At 36.7% G+C, this 25,723-nt stretch overlaps 2 protein-coding genes and 3 non-coding genes across 10 annotated transcripts; 1 reads left to right on the top strand and 4 right to left on the bottom strand.

Moving 5' to 3' along the window:
- Positions 1–6,765: 6,765 nt before the first annotated feature.
- On the bottom strand, positions 6,766–6,912 carry LOC125494574 (small nucleolar RNA snoR145). The gene has a single exon (XR_007270813.1). It is a non-coding gene; the product is annotated as a small nucleolar RNA snoR145 (small nucleolar RNA).
- A 682-nt stretch (positions 6,913–7,594) lies between these two features.
- On the bottom strand, positions 7,595–7,739 carry LOC125494575 (small nucleolar RNA snoR145). The gene has a single exon (XR_007270814.1). It is a non-coding gene; the product is annotated as a small nucleolar RNA snoR145 (small nucleolar RNA).
- A 42-nt stretch (positions 7,740–7,781) lies between these two features.
- Positions 7,782–7,875, bottom strand: LOC125494569 (small nucleolar RNA SNORD24). Its single transcript, XR_007270809.1, has one exon. It is a non-coding gene; the product is annotated as a small nucleolar RNA SNORD24 (small nucleolar RNA).
- Positions 7,876–11,152: 3,277 nt separating this feature from the next.
- On the top strand, positions 11,153–23,526 carry LOC104886879 (golgin candidate 4). Of its 6 annotated transcripts, none has more exons than XM_048638006.2 (16): positions 11,153–11,644; positions 11,932–12,030; positions 14,713–14,841; positions 16,763–16,942; positions 17,274–17,412; positions 17,493–17,557; positions 17,871–18,035; positions 18,146–18,223; positions 18,325–18,471; positions 19,107–19,403; positions 19,513–19,578; positions 20,232–20,434; positions 21,198–21,252; positions 21,347–21,532; positions 21,633–21,996; positions 22,416–23,526. In XM_048638006.2, the coding sequence occupies exons 1-15, from the start codon at positions 11,429–11,431 to the stop codon at positions 21,945–21,947; spliced, it is 2,340 nt and encodes a 779-aa protein (XP_048493963.1). In that variant the 5' UTR covers positions 11,153–11,428; the 3' UTR covers positions 21,948–21,996; positions 22,416–23,526. The 6 variants fall into 6 exon arrangements, with proteins under 6 accessions (XP_048493963.1, XP_019103546.2, XP_057251451.1 ...); XM_019248001.3 differs by having other exon boundaries at positions 22,404–23,526; XM_057395468.1 differs by lacking the exon at positions 22,416–23,526 and having other exon boundaries at positions 11,154–11,644; positions 21,633–22,217.
- LOC104886894 (reticulon-like protein B4) lies at positions 22,877–25,476 on the bottom strand. Its single transcript, XM_010671426.4, has 5 exons — positions 25,023–25,476; positions 24,433–24,613; positions 24,184–24,325; positions 24,016–24,085; positions 22,877–23,601 (listed from the first exon to the last, which is right to left on the bottom strand). Exons 1-5 carry the CDS (start codon positions 25,315–25,317, stop codon positions 23,432–23,434), a joined length of 858 nt encoding a protein of 285 aa, XP_010669728.2. The 5' UTR covers positions 25,318–25,476; the 3' UTR covers positions 22,877–23,431.
- Positions 25,477–25,723: the final 247 nt, after the last annotated feature.

Here is a 25,723-nt window from a genome sequence, read left to right as displayed (position 1 = left end):
GTTACAGAATTTGTCATCTAACACTTCTCGGCAATCTCAAGTGGAATTCCTAATGCATCGTTTACAATAAATGCAATGCATAGTACAATTCCTAATGCATAGTACAATTTTCAATAGAAAAAGAAGACTGAACTAAGTGTCCGACGTTTTCTATCCAATCTGCTGTCATATTTGCCTCTCGGTAGATGTGTTTGATAGTCCAGCTATTGAAAGAATTTAGAAGTTTCTTGATGTTGTTAATGGTCGGAGTAATTTGCCATGGAGGAGGCTAAATGTTGTTGACTGCGTTGACTACTAGAAGATTTTTTTTTTTTGAGGGGGAAACATGTTAGTTGCTTATAATAAATCAATTTCCGCCAAAGCTAAAATACTTTGGGGAAAGGAATCAAACCATACAAATTCGGAATCAAAAACAATGTCCCATCTAGCAACTAAGTGCGCTACTGTGTTTCCCGATCTCTTAACATGTTTAATAGAAAAAGAATTAAAACCCCTGCTATAGCATCATAGAAATGGAAAATGGGAGCCAAGCCATGCACTTCATTATTAATACACCTCACCACCTGCTCCGCATCACTTTCCACCACAATATCTCGGAAGCCCAGTTGGCCCGCAACAAGAACCCCAAACCGGACAGCAGCAGCCTCAGCCATGACGGCATTCCATCTTGCACTGCACCTACAGACCGCCATACCCACCACCAAACCCGACGAGTTTCGAGCCACCACCCCCAATCCTACTCCCCTGTCCATAATGATGTGCGCATCAACATTCAGTTTAATACACCCACCCACTGGAGGAATCCACTTTGTAGCCGTTGAAGGGGGAGAAGAAGAAACCCCCCCCAAAAACCCGACTCGCATATACCACATAATCTTGCGCCATCTTGGTCATGCCCCGAGCTATCTCTAATGGACCTGGAGGTGTTGTCTCAAAAACCGACAAATTCCGGGCGTACCAGGCAGCCCAGCATAAGGAGGAGAAAAGCATAAGTTCGGACTTACTAACCTGAGAACCCATCCATTCCAGCATCTCCGCAAAAGAGGTTAAGGGAGCTTGTGTCAACAGGTTTTTAAACTGGCTACTCTCCCAAATAATGCGAGCGTGTGTGCATACAAAAAGAGTGTGGATAATTGATTCATCATCACCACCATATACTGGGCATGTTGCATCGTTGATGATGTGTCGAGCCTTCAAGCGCTCCTTCACCGCCAAACCACCCTTCCTAGCCCGCCATAGAAAGTGCCGAAGCTTGGGAGGCCCGTCAATGCGCCACAAGTGCTTCCATTTTTCAACTTCCTCCACACCTTGCTGTAACTCCCATGCACGCAGGTGGCCACGCCTAGCAATCCAGTAGCCCGAACGGACTGAAAAACAGCCATTAGAATTTGGCCACCAGTAAAGCTCATCTCGCCCCCACTGCTGCGAAAGAGGGATATCTCTTATTGCTCGCCCATCATTCGTCTCAACCAAATCGTTCATCATATCCACCTTCCACCTTCCTTCCTCAAAATAAATCAAATCCGACACCCTTAGGGATGGGTCCACTACGGTCCTTGGTGTGGGAACTAAATGAGAGCCATCTCCAGGGAGCCAAGCATCCTCCCACACCCGGATATTTGAGCCATTACCTACCCTCCATTTCAGTCCATCAAACAACACACTTCGCGCACCCCAGATACTTCGCCAAGAGTAGCTAGGGTCAAACCCCCTCTCCGATTCCATAAAGGTTGAATTTTTGAAATATCGAGCCTTCAATATGTTGTGCAATAGAGAACCCGAACTATGAATGAGTCGCCACCCTTGCTTTGCAAGCAATGCAAGATTGAAACTCTTCAGATCCCGGAACCCCAATCCTCCCATCGACTTTGGGAGACATAGAGACTCCCAATTGTGCCAGTGTAACTTCCGCGCTGTATCATTTGATCCCCACCAAAACCGAGCAAAAAGAGCATGAATCTCATCAATCAAGCCATCAGGTATCTTAAAGATACTCATCATATAGGTAGGAATAGCTTGCGCTACAGCCTTAATCATAATTTCCTTTCCCGGCTTCGAAAGCAACTTCTCTTTCCATCCCTGCAGCTTCTTCCATATTCTTTCTTTTAAACATGCAAACACAGCTTTCTTAGAGCGACCAATAACTGTCGGGAGACCCAGATACTTTTCATGTCTCGCCACTTCTCGAACCCCGAGGATACTAATAATCTCCTGTCTCCTAGTAGCATCCACATTCCTGCTAAAAACTACTTCTGTTTTGCTAAGATTAACTTTCTGGCCCGATGCCCTCTCATATTTACTGATTATATCAGCAACTCTAGAGCATTCTTGCAACGTAGCTTTAGCGAATAGTATGCTGTCATCTGCAAAAAATAGGTGAGAGACCCTTGGTGCACCACGGCATATCCGAACACCATGAACAAGATTTTCCCGGGCCGCTTTATCAATCAACATCGAAAAAGCATCAGCACAAAGAAGAAAAAGATAAGGAGAAATTGGGTCACCTTGCCGTAAGCCTCGAGACGGAGTAAGAGCACCCTCAATCCTTCCATTAATTTTAAAAGAAAACCGTGTGCTTGACAAGCAACCCATGACACGCTGAATCCATAACGTACGAAACCCTAAACGCTCCATTACACATGCCAAAAAATCCCACTCCACCCTATCATACGCCTTACTCATATCCAGCTTTAAAGCAATTGAACCCTCCGCTACCTCATTCCTTCTTTTCATAGCATGAAAAACCTCAAAAGCTACCAGAGCGTTATCTGTAATCAATCTCTTTGGAACAAACGCGCTTTGCTGAGGTGAAATAATTTTGCCCAGAAACAATTTCAACTTATTTGCCAGAACTTTTGAACATATCTTATAAATAACATTACACAAACTTATAGGACGAAAATCACTCATGCAATGTGGATCAGTACACTTAGGAATCAGCACAATACAAGTTCGATTTATTGCAGACAAGTCAACACCACCCCGCCACCAAGATTTAACAAAAGCAATTATATCAGGACCAAGAACATGCCAAATTTTCTGATAGAATAAAGCGTGCATACCGTCAGGCCCCGGTGCTTTGTTAGGGTGCATCTGAAAAAGAGCAAGTCGAACCTCCTCCCCCGTGGGCTCCAAATCTAAGACCACATTCATCTCCTCCGTGACACATGCATTTAATCCTGCCAGAGCCTCCTCAAACCCCGTAGGGTTACCACACATAAACAGCTTATCAAAGTAGTCCCCCACGATGGCTAAAATGTCATCTTCCTCTGTTTGCCATATGTTATCAGAATCCATGAGGCCTCGAATTTTATTGCTCCTTCGCCTTTGACTTGCTTTGTGATGAAAGTACTTAGTGTTTTTATCGCCGTCACGCAACTCATTGGCTCGGGCACGCGCATACCAGTATGATTCCTCTAGTCTATGCAACTCATCAAGCTCCCTCGAAAGGGAATTACACCTCTCCAGCATGTCAGCATCCGGTACCTCACCTTGAACTTCCTTCAATTTCTTCTCGGCTTTTTTAATTTTTTTCTTCACATCTCCGAAAGTTTTCGCAGCCCAAGAAGAAAGCCGTTCCGCCACTGTTTCAATTTTCCGAGAGATAGCTTCCCCATCCCCATCTTTCCATGAGTTCGCCACCACCCTCTCACACTCCTCACTAGACAGCCACAATGATTCAAATCTGAACAACTTGCTTTTCCTCTCTCTCGGATCTCCGACACCCGCCTTGAGAAGGATTGGAGCGTGATCGGATTTATATATGGGTAGATGAATAACCCTCCACCATGGAAACAAACCACACCATCCTTCGCTACCCAGAAATCTATCCAATCTCTCGCGCATAAAAGTTGCTGGAGTTCTCCCTCTTTTCCACGTAAAACAAGACCCCGTGAAGCCTAAGTCACGAAGAGCACAGCTATCAATCGCTCCATGAAACGCATCCATTTGACGTTCTCCTCTAGTAGCACCTCCCTCCTTCTTCGACAAGGAGGTTATTTCGTTAAAATCACCAAACATGACAGTCGGAACACTTCCTTCGTTACATAAACTCGTCATCAGTTGCCACGTCCTATACTTATTCATCGACTCCGGCCATCCATAAATCCCAATTGCCTTCCAAACCACCGCACCCACATCATTTTTAATTAAAGCTTCAATATGATGATCCGAACACGAAGAAATCTCGACGTTGATATCACGCCACCACAAACCAAGTCCCCCCGAATTACCACTACTACTTAGACATAAACCTTGAGTAAACCCACATTTATTTCTAACCTTCATCAAATCATTCGAATGCAGCATCGTTTCCATAACAAAAACGATGTTTGGCCGATCTCGCCAGCACCACGTGCGGAGAGAATTAACTGTCCAAGGATGGCCAAGCCCTTGGCAGTTCCAACTTAATATATTCATGGCTCTTCGCGGGGTTGGGCCAGACCAACCGCCGCTACTTCGACAGAAGCAATCTCCTCTGCCATCTCAAATCTAGGACGTTTCCCCCCATCATCTACTACCAATCCATCTGCATCCACTACCACAAAATCTTTTTACCGTTTCACCAACAAAGCAGAATCAATATCCATATGGCTATTCTTTGGCCCCCCCTTCACCTTAATTGCACGAGCCTTCTTATGCTTTATAGAGTTAGCAGCCTTAATGTCTCCAGCACCAACATTAAAAGCCAAGGGTAAAGAAGTTTCATGTCCAATCATCAAATTAATAGGACCATTAATGATTGGAATATTAATGGTCCCCCCATCACCTTTAGCTTGCATCGGGAACACCACGGATGGGGTCACATCTGCACTGGTCCCCTCCACTGCACCCTTCGACAAGTCAACAGGTTTGTGTTCCCCAGAAGGCATACAAGCTAGCTCTAAAATGTCAATTGCCCCAGATACAGGCGAAACCTTATTTATCTCCACTCCCACCACATCCACAGGATTAGCCTTTGGAGGAGAAAGATGTGTCATGTCATCATCCCCCTGGGTTTCACCCCGTCCCAACTCCTTATTGCCATTCAACAAATCCCCCTCACCCCCTGAAGGAGTATCAAAGTAAAGAGTCCTACAACAGTTTAGAAAAGCCTTTGTCTCCTCCTTCATCTTAAGCCTACCCCGACGCGGCGATGCTCGTAGCCACGACCCCCACTGGCGCTCCGTTTCCCCTTCCACAGCCACTCCATCACAGTCACGTTCAATATGACCCAGCAGACCACAAACATAGCAAAAGGTGGGAACTCTTTCATATTTGATTTCCAAAGAAGAAACCGTCCCCTTGTAATTACGGAACCGGAGAATTCTGCGAAGAGGTCTAGAAATATCCAGCATCACCTTCACCCGGGCCGAACTATCCCACTCCACTCCATCATTGTCAATCTCCAAAACATTCCCCACACTTCTAGCAAGATTATTAACATGTTTATCCGATCTACAATCAAGGGGTAGGTTATATATCCGAATCCAGAAAGGGCTAAAATTCAGTTTAATATCAGAGGGCTGCACACTCCCCTCAATTTCATCAAGCAGAACAAGATGTTGATCGAAAGACCATGGCCGTCCATCTAATACCTTTGCCCTATCCCTCGCCGTCGCAAACTGAACAATAAACAGCCCATTCTCAATAACCCTGAAAAGAGCCGTCTTTGAAATCATCCATATCTGGTTCATAGTCCTCTTAAACGCTTCAAAATTATAGGGTCTCTTCGATAAAACCCTCCCCACAATGGACAACGAGATATTCGAGTCCACTGCTGCTGTAATACCTTCGTCAAACAACACAATTTCTTCCTCATCCTCCGTAATTTTCAAATTCGAGCATTTAGAGATAATTTCCTCAGCCATGTCGACTGTAATCCAGTCCCAAGAAGGACTCCAGGCTCGAAAAATCGAGTAAAATCGCTCAAACCCTAGAGAGAAGGGAGAGACTCTTTCTATGTTTTTCTTTGACTACTAGAAGATTGTCACCCTCAATGTGGATATCCTGAATACCTTGTTGATGGGCTCCTAACTTTATTTCTTCTTATCTCATTAAGATTAAGCTCTTTTCTAGGCAAGAAACAAGGGTGAGGGAGTTTATTTCTTTCTTTTTTCTTCTTTTATTAAGGTCATAGTTCATTTCTTCGGACAAATTATGGGACATACATTACCAATCAATTTCTTCCTAGTTCCTCCCATCTAGTAAAGACAAATTCGGAGCACGGTCTTGAGTCATTAAATCGTAACTGCTCCTCTGAACTTAGTTCCCATTAGACGGCATTAGTTGATTTGGAATTGAGAAGATTAGTTCTAGGTGAAATTTTTCATGTGAAATTGTAAATGTCTTTCAATCAAAGAAGTATTAAAATAGAGTTACTAATTTGTTTTTTTACTAACATTGCTTTTTAAATGCAAATCAAGCGAAAGTTACATAACAAGCCATAATGTCCAAAGTCTTACATTCTCTTGAATTTACTGGTTCATCCTATAAATTCATCCTACAATTATATTTCTCTGAAATTCAAATTTTATTGATCATTTAACCAGTTTATGTAACATTTTAATCAATTAAATGAATGAAATTGGTTTTGGTCAATCCCATAGGATTAGCGTTGTATGTTCATAATCATATCCTCTCATATCTCGGCAACCTCCATTCTCCATAACCATAAGTTTCCAATGCTCCAAAAAAATTACTCCATCCTAAAATATAGTTTCCATTTCCATTTTTTGTGTCCTAAATTATAGTAATAGGACCAAATACAAAATTCTTAAAAATTATTAAAATTTTGCCAAGGGTTCGAAGATGATCCAAATATTAATGATTTGACATCCAATAGTTCGGCTATTCATCTGCGAAGGGTTACATTTGATGTTAGAGAGGTCTCTATTATAGAGTGTCCTTACCTCCCTGCTGGGACCTTCACTTATTTAAGTACCAAAAATTATGATTATTATGAAATTAAGTGACTTCCAAATGGAATTTTATAAAAAAATTTATTCAGAATAGCAAATATTTTCTACAACACTAATTTTCATTTTTCCAAGGAAAATCAAGCCATAGTTTTCATATCTTACTATGTCATAGTACTTGTTGACCTTTTCTTATTAAACCAAGTAGCCTATGTAGTACATATATTTTTTTAGGTCATGTACTCATATCCATATACGTGTCCGATACATATTATTTTCTATCTCCTTACCAGTATTTACTGGTATCTGTTTATGTGCAACTTGCTTGTTATTTTCTATCTCCTTACCAGTATCCTATGTGCAACTTGCTTGTTATTTTCTATCTCCTTACCAGTATCCGTCTATGTGCAACTTGCTTGTAACAAGGTCCGCGATCTTACACTCTGAATTCATATGTAACACTTTGTTCAATTCAAAAGAATAATATTGGTTTTTGTTCAGTCCCATAGGATTAGCTCATTAGCTGTATGTTCATATCCTCACATATCTGGGAAACCCTATGTTATATTTTAAAATAAATACTAGATAAAATAACACTATTAATTCACTTTATCGCCATTATATAAAAAAACACTTTTATATTTTTTATATGTACACAACTAAATGTATTAGTGATCAAGGAAGCGCATTTAGTTGTGTAAAATTTTGCCAAGGGTTCGAAGATGTTCCAAACATTTACGATTTGGGCATCTGATAGTTCGGCATTTCATCTGCGAAGGTTAAATTTGATGTTAGAGAGGTCTCAATAATAGAGTATTCACCTCACTGCTGGGACCTTCGCTTATTTAATTACCAAAATTAATGATTATTACTACAAAATTAATTGACCTCAGAGATCTTGGTGATATATAAATCATCAAATGGATTTTTTAAAAAAAAATCCATCAAGAGTAGCAAATATTTTCTAACATCATCGGCCAAAAAAATAATAAAAATATATACAAGATTTTTAAATTTTGTTTATATAATAGCATAATGTATCAGGAAAAGATTTCTAATCAATTTTTTCACAGAATTAACTGTGAAAAAATATCAGTGGGAATCCGTCTTTTAACTTCATCATTTATCATTATGCAATTCAAACTTAATACTCAAAAATACAAACTAAAAAATTTATCTACCTTGTCACCGAAAATTCCTATGCCTTCAAATAAATTCAAAGGAAGAAAAATCGGAGCTAAAGGAAGACTAATATATATAAATATATATCGTATTTTTCAATTTAGCCTAACGATAGATTCATCGAAATACATTTGATAAAATCGAAGAACTTGCAATATTAGGCAAAAATGATAATAATATTTACTAAAATAAAAATTTATGAAAAAAATGAGACGGATCCAAATAAAATAAATCGAATCCGGCAATCTGTTTTCAAGAAATTTGATATTCGAAGGTAAACTTGGATGAAGAGTGCATTGAAATTAGCACACTTACCATAGGTGCCTTCGAGAGATTATGAAAATCATAGATTTGGAAATAATTAAAGATGAAAAAATGAGGAGAATGAGAGAGATGCTCAGTGAATACGAACCATGTAATCTTATTATCATGTAAACAAGATGAATATCAATTTGATATTTCATGTTTTCTCATCACCGCATTCTCCCAAGATTTAAGTAAATTGATAGGCGGCGTAGAGAAACCCTAATGCGTTAAATGGAGATGATATTATTGGTTTGACAGTGAGGTTTATATAGGGATGAAAGGAGAGGGAGTGGAATGTAAACCCTTGGGCCTTGATAAGGCTGGATACGATGGGTTTGGGTGTCTATTGGGATTTGGGGGGTGTAGTGCTAGTACTCATTTGGGATTATTGTGGTGATTTTAGGGTATTGGTGAATTGTGTGTTGATGTTGGTACATTTTGGATAGAGCTTGCGATTTTTGACCCGATCTGATAATTCGACTCAAAATTATTGAGAGAAATTTAAATTTGAAAAACTTAAATCGACCCTCATTTGACCCAATAATTATGTTTTTTTTTTATAATGATGTACGTCCAAAAAAAAAAAAGAAGGATGTAACTATCTAATTAAATAAAGAATCAAGGATATCTTGACCTAGTGGTTAAGATTGAGGTGTTGTATTATAAATATTCTCTGTGAATATAGGTTACAGGTTCGAATTCCCCTTCCCCTTCTTTGTACGAAGATTTACAACATAGTAAGTTACTTCACCCTCAACTAAATTTTTGAAAGAAAAAAAATCCTTGATCTAGTGGAATAAATTGATTTAAAAGTTTAAAATTCCTAATTTATTAGATGTAATTAGCAACTAATTTAATATTTTACATGTTTTTACACATATCGCGTGAGGTTTGTAGAACAATATGTCTACTCATTACTCAATAATCCGAATTTAAATATTACATATCTTGAACCTCTTAACAACCTATTTCATTTTTATTTTGAGGGAAATCTGTTAAACAACCTATTAATTAGAAAAACACAATATAAAATAAATGACCTAATAGTTAAAGACTAAAGTTTAAATGGAAGCACAAACAAAACAAAATTGGAGGCTAATCATGACAATAAAACATCAATGAATATTGAATACCACTATACTAAGGGTTAGAAAGGAAAAGGAAGAATGATTGTATCAGACTTTTTTTTGGGGTCAAATCTCGTATTAAAAAGAAATTTTCTCCACCCTCGCACAAGACACTTATTCGGAACCCTAACAAGTAATCCAACCTCCCTCACCGCATTGAAATATTTGTTTTCACCAAGATATGAACCTTAATGTCCCAACAGATGAGAAATACGAAGTAATAAAATTATATCCAATGATTCTTGACAACTCTATCGGAGTTAATACTTAGGCTATGTTTAGTTTACCTGAAATTTTATGATCTTAACTTATTTTTTCTGACCTGATCTGATCCGAACTTATTTTTTATGATCTGATATGATATGATCTGAACTGATCTAATTTACAAGATCTTATCATTTATAAAAAAATATATTATTACTATTATATTATTACTTTGTAATTCATTATTATGCAATACATTATAAGATCTTCTTTATAGTATTACTATTATTATCATTTATTTCTAGTACAACTTTTACACAACTTTTAATAATAATAATAATAACAATAATGATAATATTATAAGAACAACAATAATAATTATAATCATAATAATTATTATTATTACTAAAAAAAATTATATAACTCAAGTCATTCATTTATAAGAGCACTTATACAATATTTCACACTTTCCCTTTAAAAAAATGTTTCACACTTGAGAAGTCGGCAGGCTCAACTTTTTTTTTTCATATAAAATAAAATAGATATACAAACAACTATGACTTGCGCATAAAAGAACTAAATAGCGTGCAACTTCAAATAGTTAGAGAGATTTGGAATTCGGTAGGAAGAGGTGTACCAAATCTAAATTTATAATTTGTAGCTCACACTAAGCTTATTATTAAATGTAATCCGAACTTAGTAGTTTCGTTGACATGGATTTGAGCTATCATATTATATATATTTCTTATTTTTGCGTCAATCTTATGTTCTTAACACGCGACTTTTAATCTTCTATTATTTGATAACAACAAAATAACTTAATATAATGATAACAATGACATTTATAATGGTAACAACAAGATTAATAATAATTACCAATATTAATAATTAATAAGTACAACAACAATAATAATCCTTTTGAACAAATGTACTAGTAAATAATAATACCCCTTTGTATTTTTTTATCTTTCTCACTTAGAATCTTGACACTATTCACAATTAGAGAGAATCTTTTAGATTTTTCTCAATATATAAGAAAAAATATAGTCATGTGGGGTCTTGTTTGATTCGTCTCCATGTGTATTTTATTAATATTCAATTAGTATATTTTTTACTAATATATAATGAAAGATATTTAATAGTAATAATGAGTTTTTAAAGATAAGCATGATTTGATCTGAACTTATTTTTTCTGATCTGATCTGAACTTATTTTTTCTGATCTGATCTGATTTGAACTTATTTATTCTGATCTGATCTGATTAGATCTAAAATAAGAAAAAATAAGGTGAACTAATTAGATCTAAAATAAGAAAAAATAAGGTGAACTAAATAGTCCTAAACTTGACTATTAAGACGAGGAAATCGATCGTAATTCATACACCAAAATTGCCTTGTAAGGCAAAAAAAAAAAACAGTAACGAGCCAAACTGCCAAAGTGAAGAGAAGACCCGTATTTCAACAATCACTCCCAAAATCCCAATTCCAAAGTGCCAACACCAAAACGTGCTTTCTTACCCCATTAAAACAACAATTACTATTACATGAATACACCTGTAGACTACACACCACCACGCTTCTTTCAGATCTATCATCCTCTCTCCTCAAATTTCTCATACCAAAATTCAAACGTTCTCAAATTCCCCGCAATTTCAAACTTGCATTATCAATTTTATGTCATTGAATCTCTTTTTTGACTGATTGAAGTTCAAAGATGTGGAGTTCAATTGCTAATTTGAAAGAAAACCTAAACAAGATTGCTCTCGATGTTCACGATGATGATGATGATGATGAAGACGAAGAGTTTTCGATCCATGGCCGCGATTCTCCGTACTCCGATCGCCGACGTTCTCACAGTCTTGCTCATACCAAATCGGCGTCGAACTCTCCGATAATGTCAAATGGAACCGATTCGCCTTACGTTTCTGAGGTATTCGAGCTTTGCTCTTCGCTTTTCTTTTCAATTCGATGAATTCAGTAGTGTATCACTGTATTTTGTTGTTATTTGATCACGATACTCAATTTTGTAGTTGATGTTTCTTATTTTTGCTGAAATATGGTGCTGACAAGAAATTTAGTAGTGTATTACTGTATCTTGTTGTTATTTGATCAATATACTTAGATTTTGTAGTTTATGATTCTTGTTTTTGCTGAAATATATTGTTGAAATGAAATTCTTACTTTTGTTGATAATGTGGTTACTTTTGCTGCATTTAGATTGAGCGTTATAAAGCGGAGATCAAGAAGCTTAGAGAATCGGAAGGCGAAATCAAGGCGCTCTCAGTTAATTATGCAGCTTTGTTGAAAGAAAAAGAAGTACGTATTTGTGTTGCGTTAGTACTTCAGACCTCAATCTTACTCAGCAATTTTTCTTCTACTTCATTTCTACTGAATGTTTTGATTTTCTTCTTGAAGCAACTGTCATTTAGTAGGATTTAGAGAACTACTTAAGGATGGAGAAATGGAGATAATGTTTTATTTATTCATTCATAAGTGATGTAGGTTTTGCTTCTAGATGGAACAGAGATATTGTAGGTTTTGAATTGTAAGATAATGTCCATCTTGTGCAAGATATAGTGTTATATGTTATCTTCAAGGAAGAGGAGGATTCATAGTGAGATGTCATGTCCAGATGGATTGCCCTAATTCATAAACAAGAAATACATGCAATTGGACTTATCATTATTGACTTTATCCACTATGTGAATTCATAGTGAGTATTTTAGTATGTCATGACCAGATGGATGGTCCTAATCCATAAACTAGAAATACACGCAATTTGACTTATAATTATTCACTCTATCCACTACGTAAATGTATTTGCAATATTTATTGAATCAGTTGTAATTAAGGATTCCACCAACTCAACTGTTCATACTCTCCTTGACAAACTAATGTAGTTATGTAGAATAATTACATATATATATAAAATTTATGAAGCGTGTTACCGACTTCTCTTTCATCCACTTCTTTACATGCACATGTTCATGTGATTACAGTATTCATTCAATGTTTCTAAGACATGCTCACATACACTCTGATAAATGTGCACATGATTGTGCTTTGTTATAGAAGTAGTATTCAGGAATAAATGTAATGCACTCACGGTCCGTTTGGTAAGAGACCGTAAATGGTGGGAATGTTAATGCATTATAGTATAAATTTGTACTAGAAATCCAATGTCATTACCTATGGTAATGCTACTCCGTCCTAAGATTTCCATTTTCTTCCTAAAATTTCATTACTATCCATTACCACTTGGAAAGATGGTATTGGTTGTTAATGAAAATTTATAAAGGGAAACTCATGTTTTGTGATAAAGTTTCATTCCCATGGTCATTAACATGGGAACTTTTTTACAAGTTTACACTAAATTTCATTACCACTACCACTATTTATGACCACTAACCGAAGGGGCTGTCAGAGATTTATGAACAATTTTTGGTGGTAAGACACAAAATATAAGGAATGATAGATCCTTTAGCTACAGTCAATGGATATGCTAGATTACCAGGTCTGACCCATGGTATTGAATTCCAGCCACATTTTAAAGATTTTGGAGCTATTTTTTTGCACATTTAAGCGAATTTTGCACATTTAAGCGAAGTCAATTCTTCCCATATAAAATGGTGAGCAGGTGACTGATATGATTTGTCATGGTAAATTTTGGAACAAAGTTTGAAGTCGTATTTTCTCACCATCTACTTGTTAAACAAGACTGTTTAAAAATCATCTTTCGTACATTCAGAGTATATATAGGATGAATCCTAAAATTATTGTAGTTAATGGGGGCCTGGGGGGTAATGTTAAAAAGCTAGCCGGAAAGTAGTTGTTCTAGTGAAGCTAGTTTCACCAACTGCAGTGAGAAATTAATTTAGAAAAGGGTGGAATCACCAATATGACCTGAACTGCATAAGCAGGCTGATTAGTTTGCTGAAAGACATTGCTTTTTTTTTTTTTTTGACCTGTCATCTTGATAGCTTGGTTAACGTTTCAAATCGAACTACCAATATCAGCTGAGTTATCAGTTCTGGTTGGCTTTTGCTAAACTAAGTTTTATGTCAATCTAGTCCTAAAAATCATGACCTCCAAGAAGTTCCATTTCTTCCATCGTTAAAAAATGCTAATATATCTGATATGAATGTATGCGCAGCATTATGGAAGTATGAATAAGTACTCTAGTTACTTACCTCCCCTGGCCCCTCACAGGGCCACGCCACCAAAGAAAATAATGTGGTGCGGATAGCATATCTGCTAAGTTATAACCATGGAGAAAGGGAATACTTCTTTTTGGAGTTCTTTTTTGTATTGATTGTTCAGGGAGTAATTACCTTATGGAAATATCAATTATTCTTGGGGAAAGTATATGAATATTAATGCCTTGAATACTTAAAATTATTGATTTTTCAGAGAGTAATTACCTTGTGGAAATATCAATTACCTTTGAGGTCTTGTTCATTATTATTTTGTATAATTACTGATTGGATCTACTATAAAGGAGAAGAAATGCCAGATTGTTTACAAGCAGCCGATTATGTAAATTTTCCATTCCACAAACTGTTCATGGTTCATGTGTTTTCTCAGTATTAGTAAAGGCTTTGTGTGTGTGTGCGTGCGTGCGCGCGCGCGTGTGTGTGTGTGAGAGAGAGAGAGAGAGAGAGAGCGCTTGATGTTCCCGTAGTCTGCTCATTGCTCAGCTGGAAAGAGTGAAAGTGGCTGATGAAAATTGATTTATGTAACTAGATTCTTCGAGCCACAGTCTTTATACCAGGATTGTGCTTCTCATCTTCCTTTCTGATGTTTATCAACCTGTTTGCTATTTACCTATGAGTTATATATCTGTTAATTCATGTGGTTTCGCCTTGTCCCAAAATCTTTTCGTCTATTTTCTGTTGTCTACCTGTTTTTTTGAGCTTTTATATTTCAACTGTTGCCACTGTGTACCTTTAGCTTGTGCTAATTTGTTTGATAGTAGAATACTTCGAATTGAATTGACAGGATTATATAGCCAGATTGAATCAAGAAAATGGCTCTTTGAAAGAAAATCTGGAAGTAACAAATGCTGCCCTAAGTGCAACCCGACATGAAGCTTCCAGAACATCTACGAGTAGTATGAATGTGACGAAGGTAATTTCCGAGGATTCTCCATCACGTAAGGGTTGAATGGCTAGGCCATTCTTCACCATATAATGCTTGATACTTCATTTCAAATTAATCGCAACATGAGGGGGTGGCATAAGTGTGAAGGAGAGGCAAGAGATAGACATATTTTTAAAAGTGGATCCATGTGTTGAGGAGAGAAATATAGAGAACCCATTAATAATTAAATTAATGTTGCAACTAATTTGAGTTTTCCAGAAATAAGGAAGTGTGGCAGCTAATTTGGAACATAAAGTATTATGTTTCAATCTGTCGTATTTTGTTGCTTTTCTTTGTTTGATTGTTTGTAATACTTAACAAAGCCATCAAACATAAGCAGCTTATGTGCTTGAAGTTGTGTCTGAAGCCAGCTTTATCCTGTAAGAGCTGCTGTTCTTTTGTCACCTACTGCTGTAGTTTGTGACAATTTGTACTTTGGTAATTTCTGTTTTCAGTGAACTTTTATTCAGTTTTTTTCCTTGTAAATTGTTATCAGGCTGATAGAGTTTAGTAGGAAGGAGGTGCAACTTAAAAGGAGGAGAAAGGCTAACAATTTGGAGAAGAATGGGAGTGACAGTGAGGAAATTAGAGGAGAAGATTATTACGAGGGGACCTCAGGAATTAGTTGAGCATGTCTATGAAAGTATGAATCAGTAGTATATATTTGATATAATAATTTTTTTTGACATATCAGAAAAACAACTTCCCTTTTAAAGACTAGGAATACAAGAATGACAACTTCCTGAATCCTGGAATGATATAGTAAACTTAGAATCTCCATTATGTTCCTAAGAAAAATACAGGATCCCTTATATTGTAACTTTTTTTTTCTGAAATAGGTTATTCAGTTAAAGTTGTTTGAATTACTGGTGGATGAGACCAGAGATGTGTTCAATGGTAAATAGGAGCGATGGAGGCAAACATTAGAATCTTGAGGTTTTAAGCTAATTCAAATTAAAACTGAGTAGATGGAGTGCAGTTCTAGTAATGAGAGGGAGGCACTTGAGGATATAGTAACATTGGATAGTACGGAGTCGCCAGTAAGTGAGTATTTAAAATAATTTTGGTCGGATTTACATAGGAATGAAGATGTTGACCAAGATGTGATATCATATAGGATACAAATACACTCAAGATGATTGAAATAGAAGAGCAACCGTGACTTTGTGCAAACGTAGTGTACCTTTAGGGTTGAAAGGTAACATTTTAGGATGTCTGTTGGAGTTGCATTGTGAGTGCGGGGCATCTAAGAAACATATGAGGAGAATGGGGTAAGCTAAGATGTGTATGTTGAGATGGATGTGTGGGTTCACCTTAATAGATAAGAATTGAAATGAAGAAATCTGAAAGAAGATTGGAATAGCAGGTTTTCAGGCTAAGATAAAAGCGAATGAGCATATGAGATGTCAACTAGATGATGCACCGGTAATGGTTGTAGATTATGAAGATTTTAGAAGAAGTCGGGGGGAGAACTCAGATGGAGAGCCTTAAGAAAGATATGAAGAAATGGAGGTGAGTTATCTATGTGAATGAGCATGGAAGATGAAATCATGACTCATGCAACCGACTCTATCCTATTAGAATTTGAAGCTTTGGCATTATTGTTGTTATTGTGGATTTCTTGCCATCTTTATTTGCTCTGTATCATTAGCTAAACATCTTTTTCCTTACCCACTCTCCATTTTTCTATTTTGGGGGTTGGGTAAGGAAGTGTTTTATTTGCTTACAACTTCTAGATTACAGTACAAGCTTGTGTACTATTTTGTGTCATTTCAGTTAGGGTCTTAGAGATAGATGCCTTTCTCTTCTTCCTTTCTGCTGGCCTATTCTGTCTATATATCTTATTGCAATTCCTTTCATCCTCTCATCATTTCTTCTAATTAACGTACCAGTGGACTGTTTGATGTAGGGAAGTGGAGAAAAATCTCCTAGCCGGCAGAACAAGCATGGAACCCTTGTTAAAAATCGTTCTGGTGGATACCACTGGCAAAATGGTGTTGTCTCTAAACAGGATGGGAACAGTAATGGATTTGTACTTACAAATCAAGTTGATTCGCCATCCAGTTATCCAGATTTGGGTCATGAAAAGGTGATGCACATTCTGTTCTACATGAATTTCACTCATGCACATATTGCAAATAATCTGAGCTCTTACATACAAGTATGAGACACCCGGAAGATAATTTACTGCATCTTCTCTGGCCAGTTTTTCTGATTGCACTTCATATCTAGTGCTGGCAAGATGATATCCTGTCCTCAATTCTTATCAATTTCTTGTTAACTGACAGTAAAGTAGAAGAGTATGACATGGAAACAATGTGCTTGTAGATCTTGGTGATTGCTACATGTTCTTTTGATGATTATGTCCATTTTTGCTTGTACTTGTAAAATAGTATTGACAAAGAATAAATGATTTCTAGGAGCTTGCAGATATGTTAGAAGAGAAAAACAGGTTGCTGGCTGCTATGCAGAATGATCATGAGTTACAGATGAAAAAATTGAGTGCAGAATTGAATAAAGAACGCGAAGTATTGTCAAATACAAAACTCAAATTGCAAGGTTTCTTCTGCATATACAACATCCTCTCATCTCTACTTTTGCTCAAATTACTTGTTTGAATTAATGTCTGTTGTTTTCAGAAGAAGAAAAGGTGAGTGATTCCTTAACAAAAGAGCTCAAGGCGTTGAAATCAGGTCATAATGAAGTAAGTTACAACATTTTTTTTGTTAGGCTTCATTCTTCTAGTCATGATTTCCAAACATTGCTAGAAAATTATGTTGATTGTCTTTAAAGTTTAAAACACAGACTTGAAAGTATTAAAAACATGAAGTAGTTTTGGTGTCTCAGCTTTCTATTTATAGACTCCATAGAGTTGGTTTTAGTTAATAATCTACTATGTGGATTGCTTTTTTTTTTTTAATCTTAATACCTGACGGCTGACTGCATTAGCATTGGGGAATATTTTTCCTTTTTTTGTTTATGACTGGATGTTGTGTTAATATATGCTGAACTGGCAGACATCATCTGAGGCGAATAAGCTACGCCAAGAGCTAGATGAAAAAGAATCGGAAATAAATCGTTTACAATTGGAGCTCCGTAGAAGAGAGAATGAAGGAACAAATGATGCAGACAGTATGAGAAGAATAATTGCAGGTGTGGAGAAGGAGAATGCTGAGCTAAAGGTTGATCATCTTTTTCTCTGCATTGTTTGTAAGACGTACAGACATTAGATTTAACTATAAGATCACGCATAATAGTAAAAAAATTGGGACTAACATCTATAAAATTCTAGATGGAGAAGGAAAAACTTGAATCTGTACTCAAAGAGACTTCTGGAAGAGGCACAAAGCAGTCTGGCAATTTGGATGAGGTTGTACCTGTGGTTTTCTATGGTTGTTATGCCTTGAAAACCATGTATATATTCATTGTGAATGTTTCACTTACAGAAATTAATATGTATTGTACATATAGAGTGCATATGCATCAGCGAACGTCCCTGGTAAAGTTGAGTTGGAGCATTCTCTGCGACTGATTGAGAAAGAACTTAAAGAAACACGTAGAGATAGGGATAAAGCCAAGCAGGAGCTTGCTCGTCTGAAGCAACACTTATTAGACAAGGTAGGGCACTTCCAAAGTTTTACCTCTTACTATGAATTTGTTTGTTAGTAGTACTGCAGAATTTTTTTGGTGGTTGAGCTTTTTATAGATGCATTTCTTAGAATTTAATGGGATTCACCACTACTTACATAAAATATCGTGGCTATTACAACATTGGTGAGCCAACCTATCAAATTCTATGGGTACTTTTATTATATAACTCTAATTTCTGGATGGACTTGTCACTTGTCTCATTTGTTTCCATCATATCTATCAAGTCTAAGAAACTTTCTGGTTATAGTTTTGCACTGATTTGACCTTCCTCTTTCCTCTGATGCAACTTGACTTTGTTAAATTTTTCAGCAGAACTGCAGAGCTATTGTCCTATAGACTGTATGTTGGTATTCTATTGTACTAAATCGAAATTTCAAATAATGTGCAATTTTTCTCCCCTGTTAATATCTGGCATTATGTGGCTATTATTGAACTTATTGATTTACTCACTGCCGTTTAGGAATTGGAAGAATCAGAAAATATGTAGGAGGTTATGAAAATTTTAGCTGCAATTTTACAAATAGTTTGCCACTTTTCTGCTTGTTAGTATCTCGCATCATGTGGCTATTATTGAAGCTATTTGTTTGCTGACTACCATTTAGGAATTAGAAGAATCAGAAAAGATGGATGAGGATAGTAAAATTATAGAGGAACTTCGGCAGCATGTTGAATACCAGAAAGCAACGATCTCAAATTTGGAAAGAGCCTTGGGGCAAACACGTGCAAGTCAGGAGGAGATCAAAATGATGAATGACCATGAATTGCGGAAGTCTAAAGAAGTAATTGAAGACTTGAAGAAGAAGCTTACTAGCTTCATGAGTGCAATTGATGCCAAAAATACAGAAATTCTGAACCTGCAAACTGCTCTTGGACAATACTATGCTGAAATTGAAGCTAAGGTCTTTACTGTTTCCAAATCCTTTACTTTTCTCTATATTATGGGTTATGTGCTGCAGAATGCAATTTTTAAGATTTTTCATGCCCTTCTCGTGAAACATCTCTTTACAGGAGCGTCTAGAAGTTGAATTGTCACTATCTAGAGAGGAGTGTTCAAAGCTTTCACAACTTCTGCAGGTATCTGTTCCCATGTTGATAGCCTCAAATTTCTTTGGTGTCATTCAGCTCAAATTGCAATTATCTGTGTTTTTTTTCGCAACACTGTAATAATTTAGTTGATTTTTTAAAACTTGGTGCAAGCCACGATGAGTCTTGACATTCTGTCGTTAAACTTGGAATTTTCTGTTCCATATTGACTAGCCTAGATTCACTTGTGCTGGACTCTGGTTTGAATGTTAACATTGTATAGACAACACACCAAACCTGAATTTGTACTCCTTTTATCTATTTTTTTCTTTCCACTTCCCTTTTTTGGATGTTTTCTTTTTCCTTTTGTTATTCCCACATTTATTCTTCTCTCACAAAAATAAGCCATATGCTTCCTTTGACCCCTCACCGTCTGAGTAACTTCCCAAAGCAAACTGGGAATAACAATATGAGATGAAGGGCGTTAATGCGATTAAAACTATCATTTGTTTCTATCACATACAAAGGTATGACAAGGGGTACCGGTTGTTTCAGAAGTGGACTTGCCGAACATGCTTTTTCTAAGACTTGCCAATAAAGATCCTAATTTCATCATTCTTGCTGTCCAATATTACTCAGAAAGAGATTAGATAAGTTTTTGCCACTTCGTTTATCACGTAATAAAATGCTACATGTGCTTTTAGGATTCAAAACAGCAAGTTGAAGAATCAGACAAGGAGAAGGAAGAACTTTTAGTCAAGCTTGCACAAGCAGACAAGATTGTAGCAGACTGGAATAATCGGGTAAATAAGCTTGAGGAGGACAATGCTAAACTACGGCGGGCACTTGAGCAAAGCATGACAAGTCTCAATAGGATGTCAGTGGATTCTGATTTTCTAGTTGACAGGTTAGCCTATTGGAAATATGAACTACTTTTCTTTGGATCTTTACTCTAATATGTGATATGGTAACTATTTTTTCAAGAACAACCAAACACATCTAAACATGTCAGTATCAAAGGCACAAATACGCTATTGCAGTCATGTTGACCATTCTTATTACAAACGACTAAACGAGACATTTGTTTTCATTCATTATTTACTTTTTGCATTAAGGTTAGTTTTTTCACCATGGATAGGATGTATCCCGAAGAGGTAGTGGAAGATTGGAGGGGACAGGATGCATTTGACTTTAGCGACCTCATATTGTTGGTTAACAATGTGTCTTAAGTTGGTCAAGATTTAGACAAACTCGGGAATCGTCGCCTTTTGCTTGCCCATAATAGGAGTAAGCACCCTTATGCTTTTTCAGAGACTACTCAATCAACTTGTATGGATATGAAGGGATGATTCTCTTGCCCAATCAAACCTGAGCATGAGCTTCATGCTTTTGTGATGTTTCTTATTACGAATAAGAAATCTCTCTCTTTTTCCTCCCCTGCTTTGTGCCTTGATAGTAAACATATTCATTACCAATACCATTGGGACGAGAAGATCAGATATCCTAATCTCTTAACTACCTTTTATGACCTCCATCAGGAAATATCTACCATACACATTATGCATGTTGCTCTACTATTTTTTTTTTTGGTATTATATCAAATTTTGAATTAACAATGGGTGTGAATGAAAATGACAAGGATTCCATTTACTCATTTATGATCTTATCAGGCGCATCGTCATCAAATTACTTGTGACATACTTTCAGCGAAATCACAGCAAAGAGGTTCGTTTTTTTTATCTATCTAAATCTTCATTTTGGGGCGACCTTAATTCTGTTAGTTTTCTTATTTTGACTGCTAATGGTTGCAAATGAGCAGGTTCTTGACCTCATGGTTCGCATGCTGGGATTTTCAGATGACGATAAGCAGAGAATAGGTGCCTCTCAGCAAGGCGCTGGAAAAGGTGTAGTGCGTGGTGTTCTGGGATTCCCTGGTCGCCTTGTTGGTGGCATCATGGGTGGAAGTTCTGCAGGGACACCTGCAAATATGGCTTCAGATGATCAGGTAATTGGCTAGTTGATTCATACTAAAGTCACCTTTTCCACTCCTGGAGTTTTCTCTCAGCTTAATGTCATATGGTCCTTTTTTTTCTTTCTAAATTCAGTCTTTCGCGGATCTATGGGTTGATTTTCTTCTTAAAGAAACTGAAGAGAGAGAAAAGAGAGAGTTCGTGGAACCTATTGAAGGGTCCAAGAGTGCTCCTGCTAGTGGCAGTAGTCCAAGTACCTCAGCTGCTCAATCAGCCTTGCCGGACCGAAGAGGAGGTACTAGTGGTCGTCCTCCTATCTTTAGTACCACAAAACCATCTATTGATACATCAAGATCAGCATATACCTATCAGAGCTCTAGGCCATATGACAATTCTGGTTCTGAGTTTTCAACAGTTCCTCTCACGCCCTCAGGCAAAGAGTTCTCGTAGTTTTGAGGCTGTTACCTGAACGCAAATGATGTGTGTAATTAATCAAAAGGTAAAAAGTTTTGCTCCATTTTCTTGGTTTTGGTTGTGTAATGTTGATTCATTTATATATTGATTCAATTGCAAATATAATCGTCATTACATTTACCTTATGTAGATTACAAAACCAGAGGTCATATAAACTTATGAAACAGTTATCTCTTGTATACTAATTGCATTTGCAAACTAGACTATACTTTTGTGTTCATATCAAGTAACTAGATTCTTCTCTCATTGAATCTGAACAATGAAATCGAAATCGTGATATTGTAGGAGTCGAATCTTTGTAACGTCTTGTTGAACTCTGCTTGCCTTGAGCTGCCTCGTGTACATGTCGACTGATGTCATATATGAGTTTTATCGTTAATTCGTGATCATCTTTGTCAAACCATTCTGACGATGTGGTAGTAATGTTGCCAGTGACTTTTTCAGTGATGAATACATTAACTCGCCAATACACAAATTACACATCGATGACCAGTACGAGGACATGGCTATTGGCTACGAGTGGAATACAATAGCGACATGCATACCAGTGACAAGACAACTTAATGATTAATACGTTAAACTCCCACCACCTGTGCACAGATCGCTTTGAAAGATCTCCTGTGGTCCATAGTGCATATGCGATGTCGGTAACTGTACCAACGATACTCCCTGATACCGTAAGAGTACTTTTCGCTATTTACGGATTATATATAGACTAAATTTCAGAGAGATACTTATTAGTTCCTCAATTATCATTGATTGATGACACGAAGTTGGGATTTACCATACAATTTAACAATAATAGCTCACGCCCAACAATTTAATCAAAGCTTATCTTCATCATTAATATTTCAGTGCTTCGGGGTCACTAAAATATAAAAAAAAAATTGGTAGAAAGAGAACACTATCCAAACTAAAAATTTCATAGAAATTAGTGTATGAAGAGTTGCCAGAAATAAGAAAAGACTGTAAATATAAAGAGAACTACTACCAAACTCTAGTAGGAGTGTATAATATGGATAGCACAGGGACAACAGCAGATCATTGCTGTGAGACTAATACATCACAATTACAACATTAGCAAAACCTATTACCTATCCAAAAGCAAAGAGAACCATGTCCACAAATAAATAAGATTATGTAGCTCTACTGTGCTTCTAATTTCTCCTGTAAACCAACAAATTGTCAACAACAACCAAAAACAAGAAAATTGCCACAAAGCTTACAAAATCTGGTAACTTCTGAGCTAATCCCGGCAATAACACTATCTTAGGCCACAAAAGTCAAATGCAAATAGCCAAAATGCAATAGCCAAAATGCAATAGCCAAAATGCAAATAGCCAAAATGCAAAAGCCAAAAGGTGAGGTGAGTAGCACAATGGATGGACCTTCAGGTAAATAAAGAGTTAGGAACCTTATCCTAACAATCGTCGCACAAGGCTTGTTTAATGTCTGTGCCTCTAATCTGCCTTCTTGTTCTTCAAAGGTCCTCTTGGAATCTTACTTATGTACTTCTCATTTACCACACCATAATGTTTCTTGGCTTCAGCCATTGCTTTCTCCGCAAAAGCATCAACCTTGTCCTCATACTTCTCGTAAAGAATAGGGATTGTGTGCAACAATACAAAATCTGTGGCATACACAGAAATGAAGATGTTCAATATCATGATCATAATTACATATTCACAAACCGTGCTCTTAAGGCCCAGTTTTGTAAGCCAACAATCTATCGCGATAATGGTAAAGAATTTAAATGTGATTCTGTGAAACATAAGTCAGGTGCTAATTGCCTATAATTATAACAATGTTCATTGTCACTCTATCCTTAAGATCCTCTTTTTCTAGAAATTTTAATTCTCATCCACTTCTAGTTGAGAAGTGTATCAAATGGTAATGAAACTTTGTGGAGATTAAGAACATTCTTCATTTCCATGATTGTTGACATAAAACTTTCTTTACAAATTTACTAAAAGATTCATTTATATTGCCTTCATTCATTACCAGCTATCAAAAGAACAGTAGATGCTAGGGTAAAACCACTTACTTATATAAAAGAGGGTTATGAAGCCGCAGCTCTTGCCGACAATGGACAATATCCACAAGCCTGCAATGACCTACAAACAACAAACAAAATATTCATGTAAATCAATTAAGTATAACCTAGCTTCTTCAACATAACCATCAGTGAATTAATAAAGTAACCGATTCATACAGCAAGGAACTTCTTCAAGTCTTTTCCCATAGCAATGTCGTGCAACATCGCGAGTCCTCGATTCAACTCATGCCTCAGTCCAGCAACAGCCTCAAGGATTGGCTTCTCTGGCAGAATAACCTCTGGAATATGAGGTGGAGACCTATGATTCAAACAATCAATCATCATAAGTTCAACATTTTAATAAAAATTCTATTACATAAGTAATAAACTAGTTCACGAAAACGGCGTGGCATCGAAGATAATTACTTGTTAATAAAGGTGGAGGCATTAGCCCATAAAAACAGGACTGCAAGAGAGAAAATCAAACTGTGGCAAATGAGAGTAAGAAGGTGATATTCAAGCAACTCAAAGAGAATCCAGATCGCAGTAGCTGATGCCAACACACTTCCTGAGATCTTCTTGTTCCTCCACAAGAACACATCAGCAGCTGCACACGATTTACATTCATTTCAGTATTTCAAATTCATCACATGATTTTAATATCATTTCTACTTCAAATCAAGCTCTAAATGTACACTGATTACACCTTCAGATTATAACCTCGGCATGAGCTAAATAGCTAATTTGTAAAATCAATTTCAGATTCTAAACTCAGATTGTTCGATTTATATCAACTCAAATTTCGCACATCAAATCAAGGAAAAAGAACCGATTAAGCTTGTTATAGAGCATAAAATTTGAGCTAGGTATTAGCAAATCGAAAGATTTTTAACATGTAAAACAAATCGATATTGTTCAAAAATAAGCTTCAATAAAGATTTAAGCTCAAAATTTGAAGTAAATCAAGATCATACTAAAGCAAATTCGAATCAGAGAGAGAGAGAAAGAGTGCGTACGTTTACCGCCACCGAGAACTTTGTGAACAGGTTTCTCACGGCCAAAGAGACGGTAGATCTTAGCTTGAACAGAAGAAGCAGGAGCAGCAGCAGCAGTAGGAGTAGGAGGCGACGTCGTCTTCGGCTTATCAGACTCAGAATCTGAGGAAGAAGAAGAAGATGATGAAGAATCTTCATGCTTCTTCTTCTTCTTCTCTTCATCGTGACTTTCATGAAGGTGAAGTTTCTCAGCGATCTTCTCCATTAACGTTTCTCCTTCATGATGAGGAGCTTCATGTTCACCATGTTCCGCCATTGATGCTTGAAAAGCAAAGATTCAGAGAAGAGAGAGGAAAGATTCTCGGAGTTCTGGAAAGTGAAAAATGAAGAAATTGAGGGTTTTAAGAGAGAGAAAAAGCGGGGTTTTATAAAATGTTGGAATCACGAGACGGGTGATGGGGGAGAGAATTATGGCCGTTGGATTAATGTGAGGGAGTGAATCGGTGGTTGTTGTTTAATGGAGTAATGAGGGAAAAAAGGATTCAAATTTCAAAAAGTAAAAAGGAAAGAAAGATGAGAGAAGTTTTGTATTAAGAAAAGAAAGATTAACGGCGTTAGTTGACGACTGTGTGAAAAATCAAAATGGGGTGCTTATAATCAATCTCGTCGTTATTAGTTTATCCATCTATTTTACATAGAGTTTTAGAAGAAAATTAATAAAA

The sequence above is a fragment of the Beta vulgaris genome, chromosome 1 (genome assembly GCF_026745355.1).
Source record: "Beta vulgaris subsp. vulgaris cultivar EL10 chromosome 1, EL10.2, whole genome shotgun sequence".
Lineage (NCBI taxonomy): Eukaryota > Viridiplantae > Streptophyta > Magnoliopsida > Caryophyllales > Amaranthaceae > Beta > Beta vulgaris.
The sequence above is the reverse complement of the archived record's forward strand: the minus strand, read 5'-3'. Positions and strand labels throughout refer to the sequence as shown.

What these genes read in the sequence shown, in the direction of transcription:
- LOC104886879 (XM_048638006.2), top strand. Translation starts at nt 11,429, where the DNA reads ATGTGGAGTTCAATTGCTAATTTGAAAGAAAACCTAAACAAGATTGCT. An exon ending in GTAGTATGAATGTGACGAAG is followed by an intron (nt 14,842 to 16,762) that starts GTAATTTCCGAG and finishes TGTTTGATGTAG; the next exon opens with GGAAGTGGAGAAAAATCTCC. An exon ending in ATGCTGAAATTGAAGCTAAG is followed by an intron (nt 19,404 to 19,512) that starts GTCTTTACTGTT and finishes ATCTCTTTACAG; the next exon opens with GAGCGTCTAGAAGTTGAATT.
- LOC104886894 (XM_010671426.4), bottom strand. Translation starts at nt 25,317, where the DNA reads ATGGCGGAACATGGTGAACATGAAGCTCCTCATCATGAAGGAGAAACG. An exon ending in AGTTCTCGGTGGCGGTAAAC is followed by an intron (nt 24,614 to 25,022) that starts GTACGCACTCTT and finishes AATCGTGTGCAG; the next exon opens with CTGCTGATGTGTTCTTGTGG. An exon ending in GCCTCCACCTTTATTAACAA is followed by an intron (nt 24,326 to 24,432) that starts GTAATTATCTTC and finishes TTTGAATCATAG; the next exon opens with GTCTCCACCTCATATTCCAG.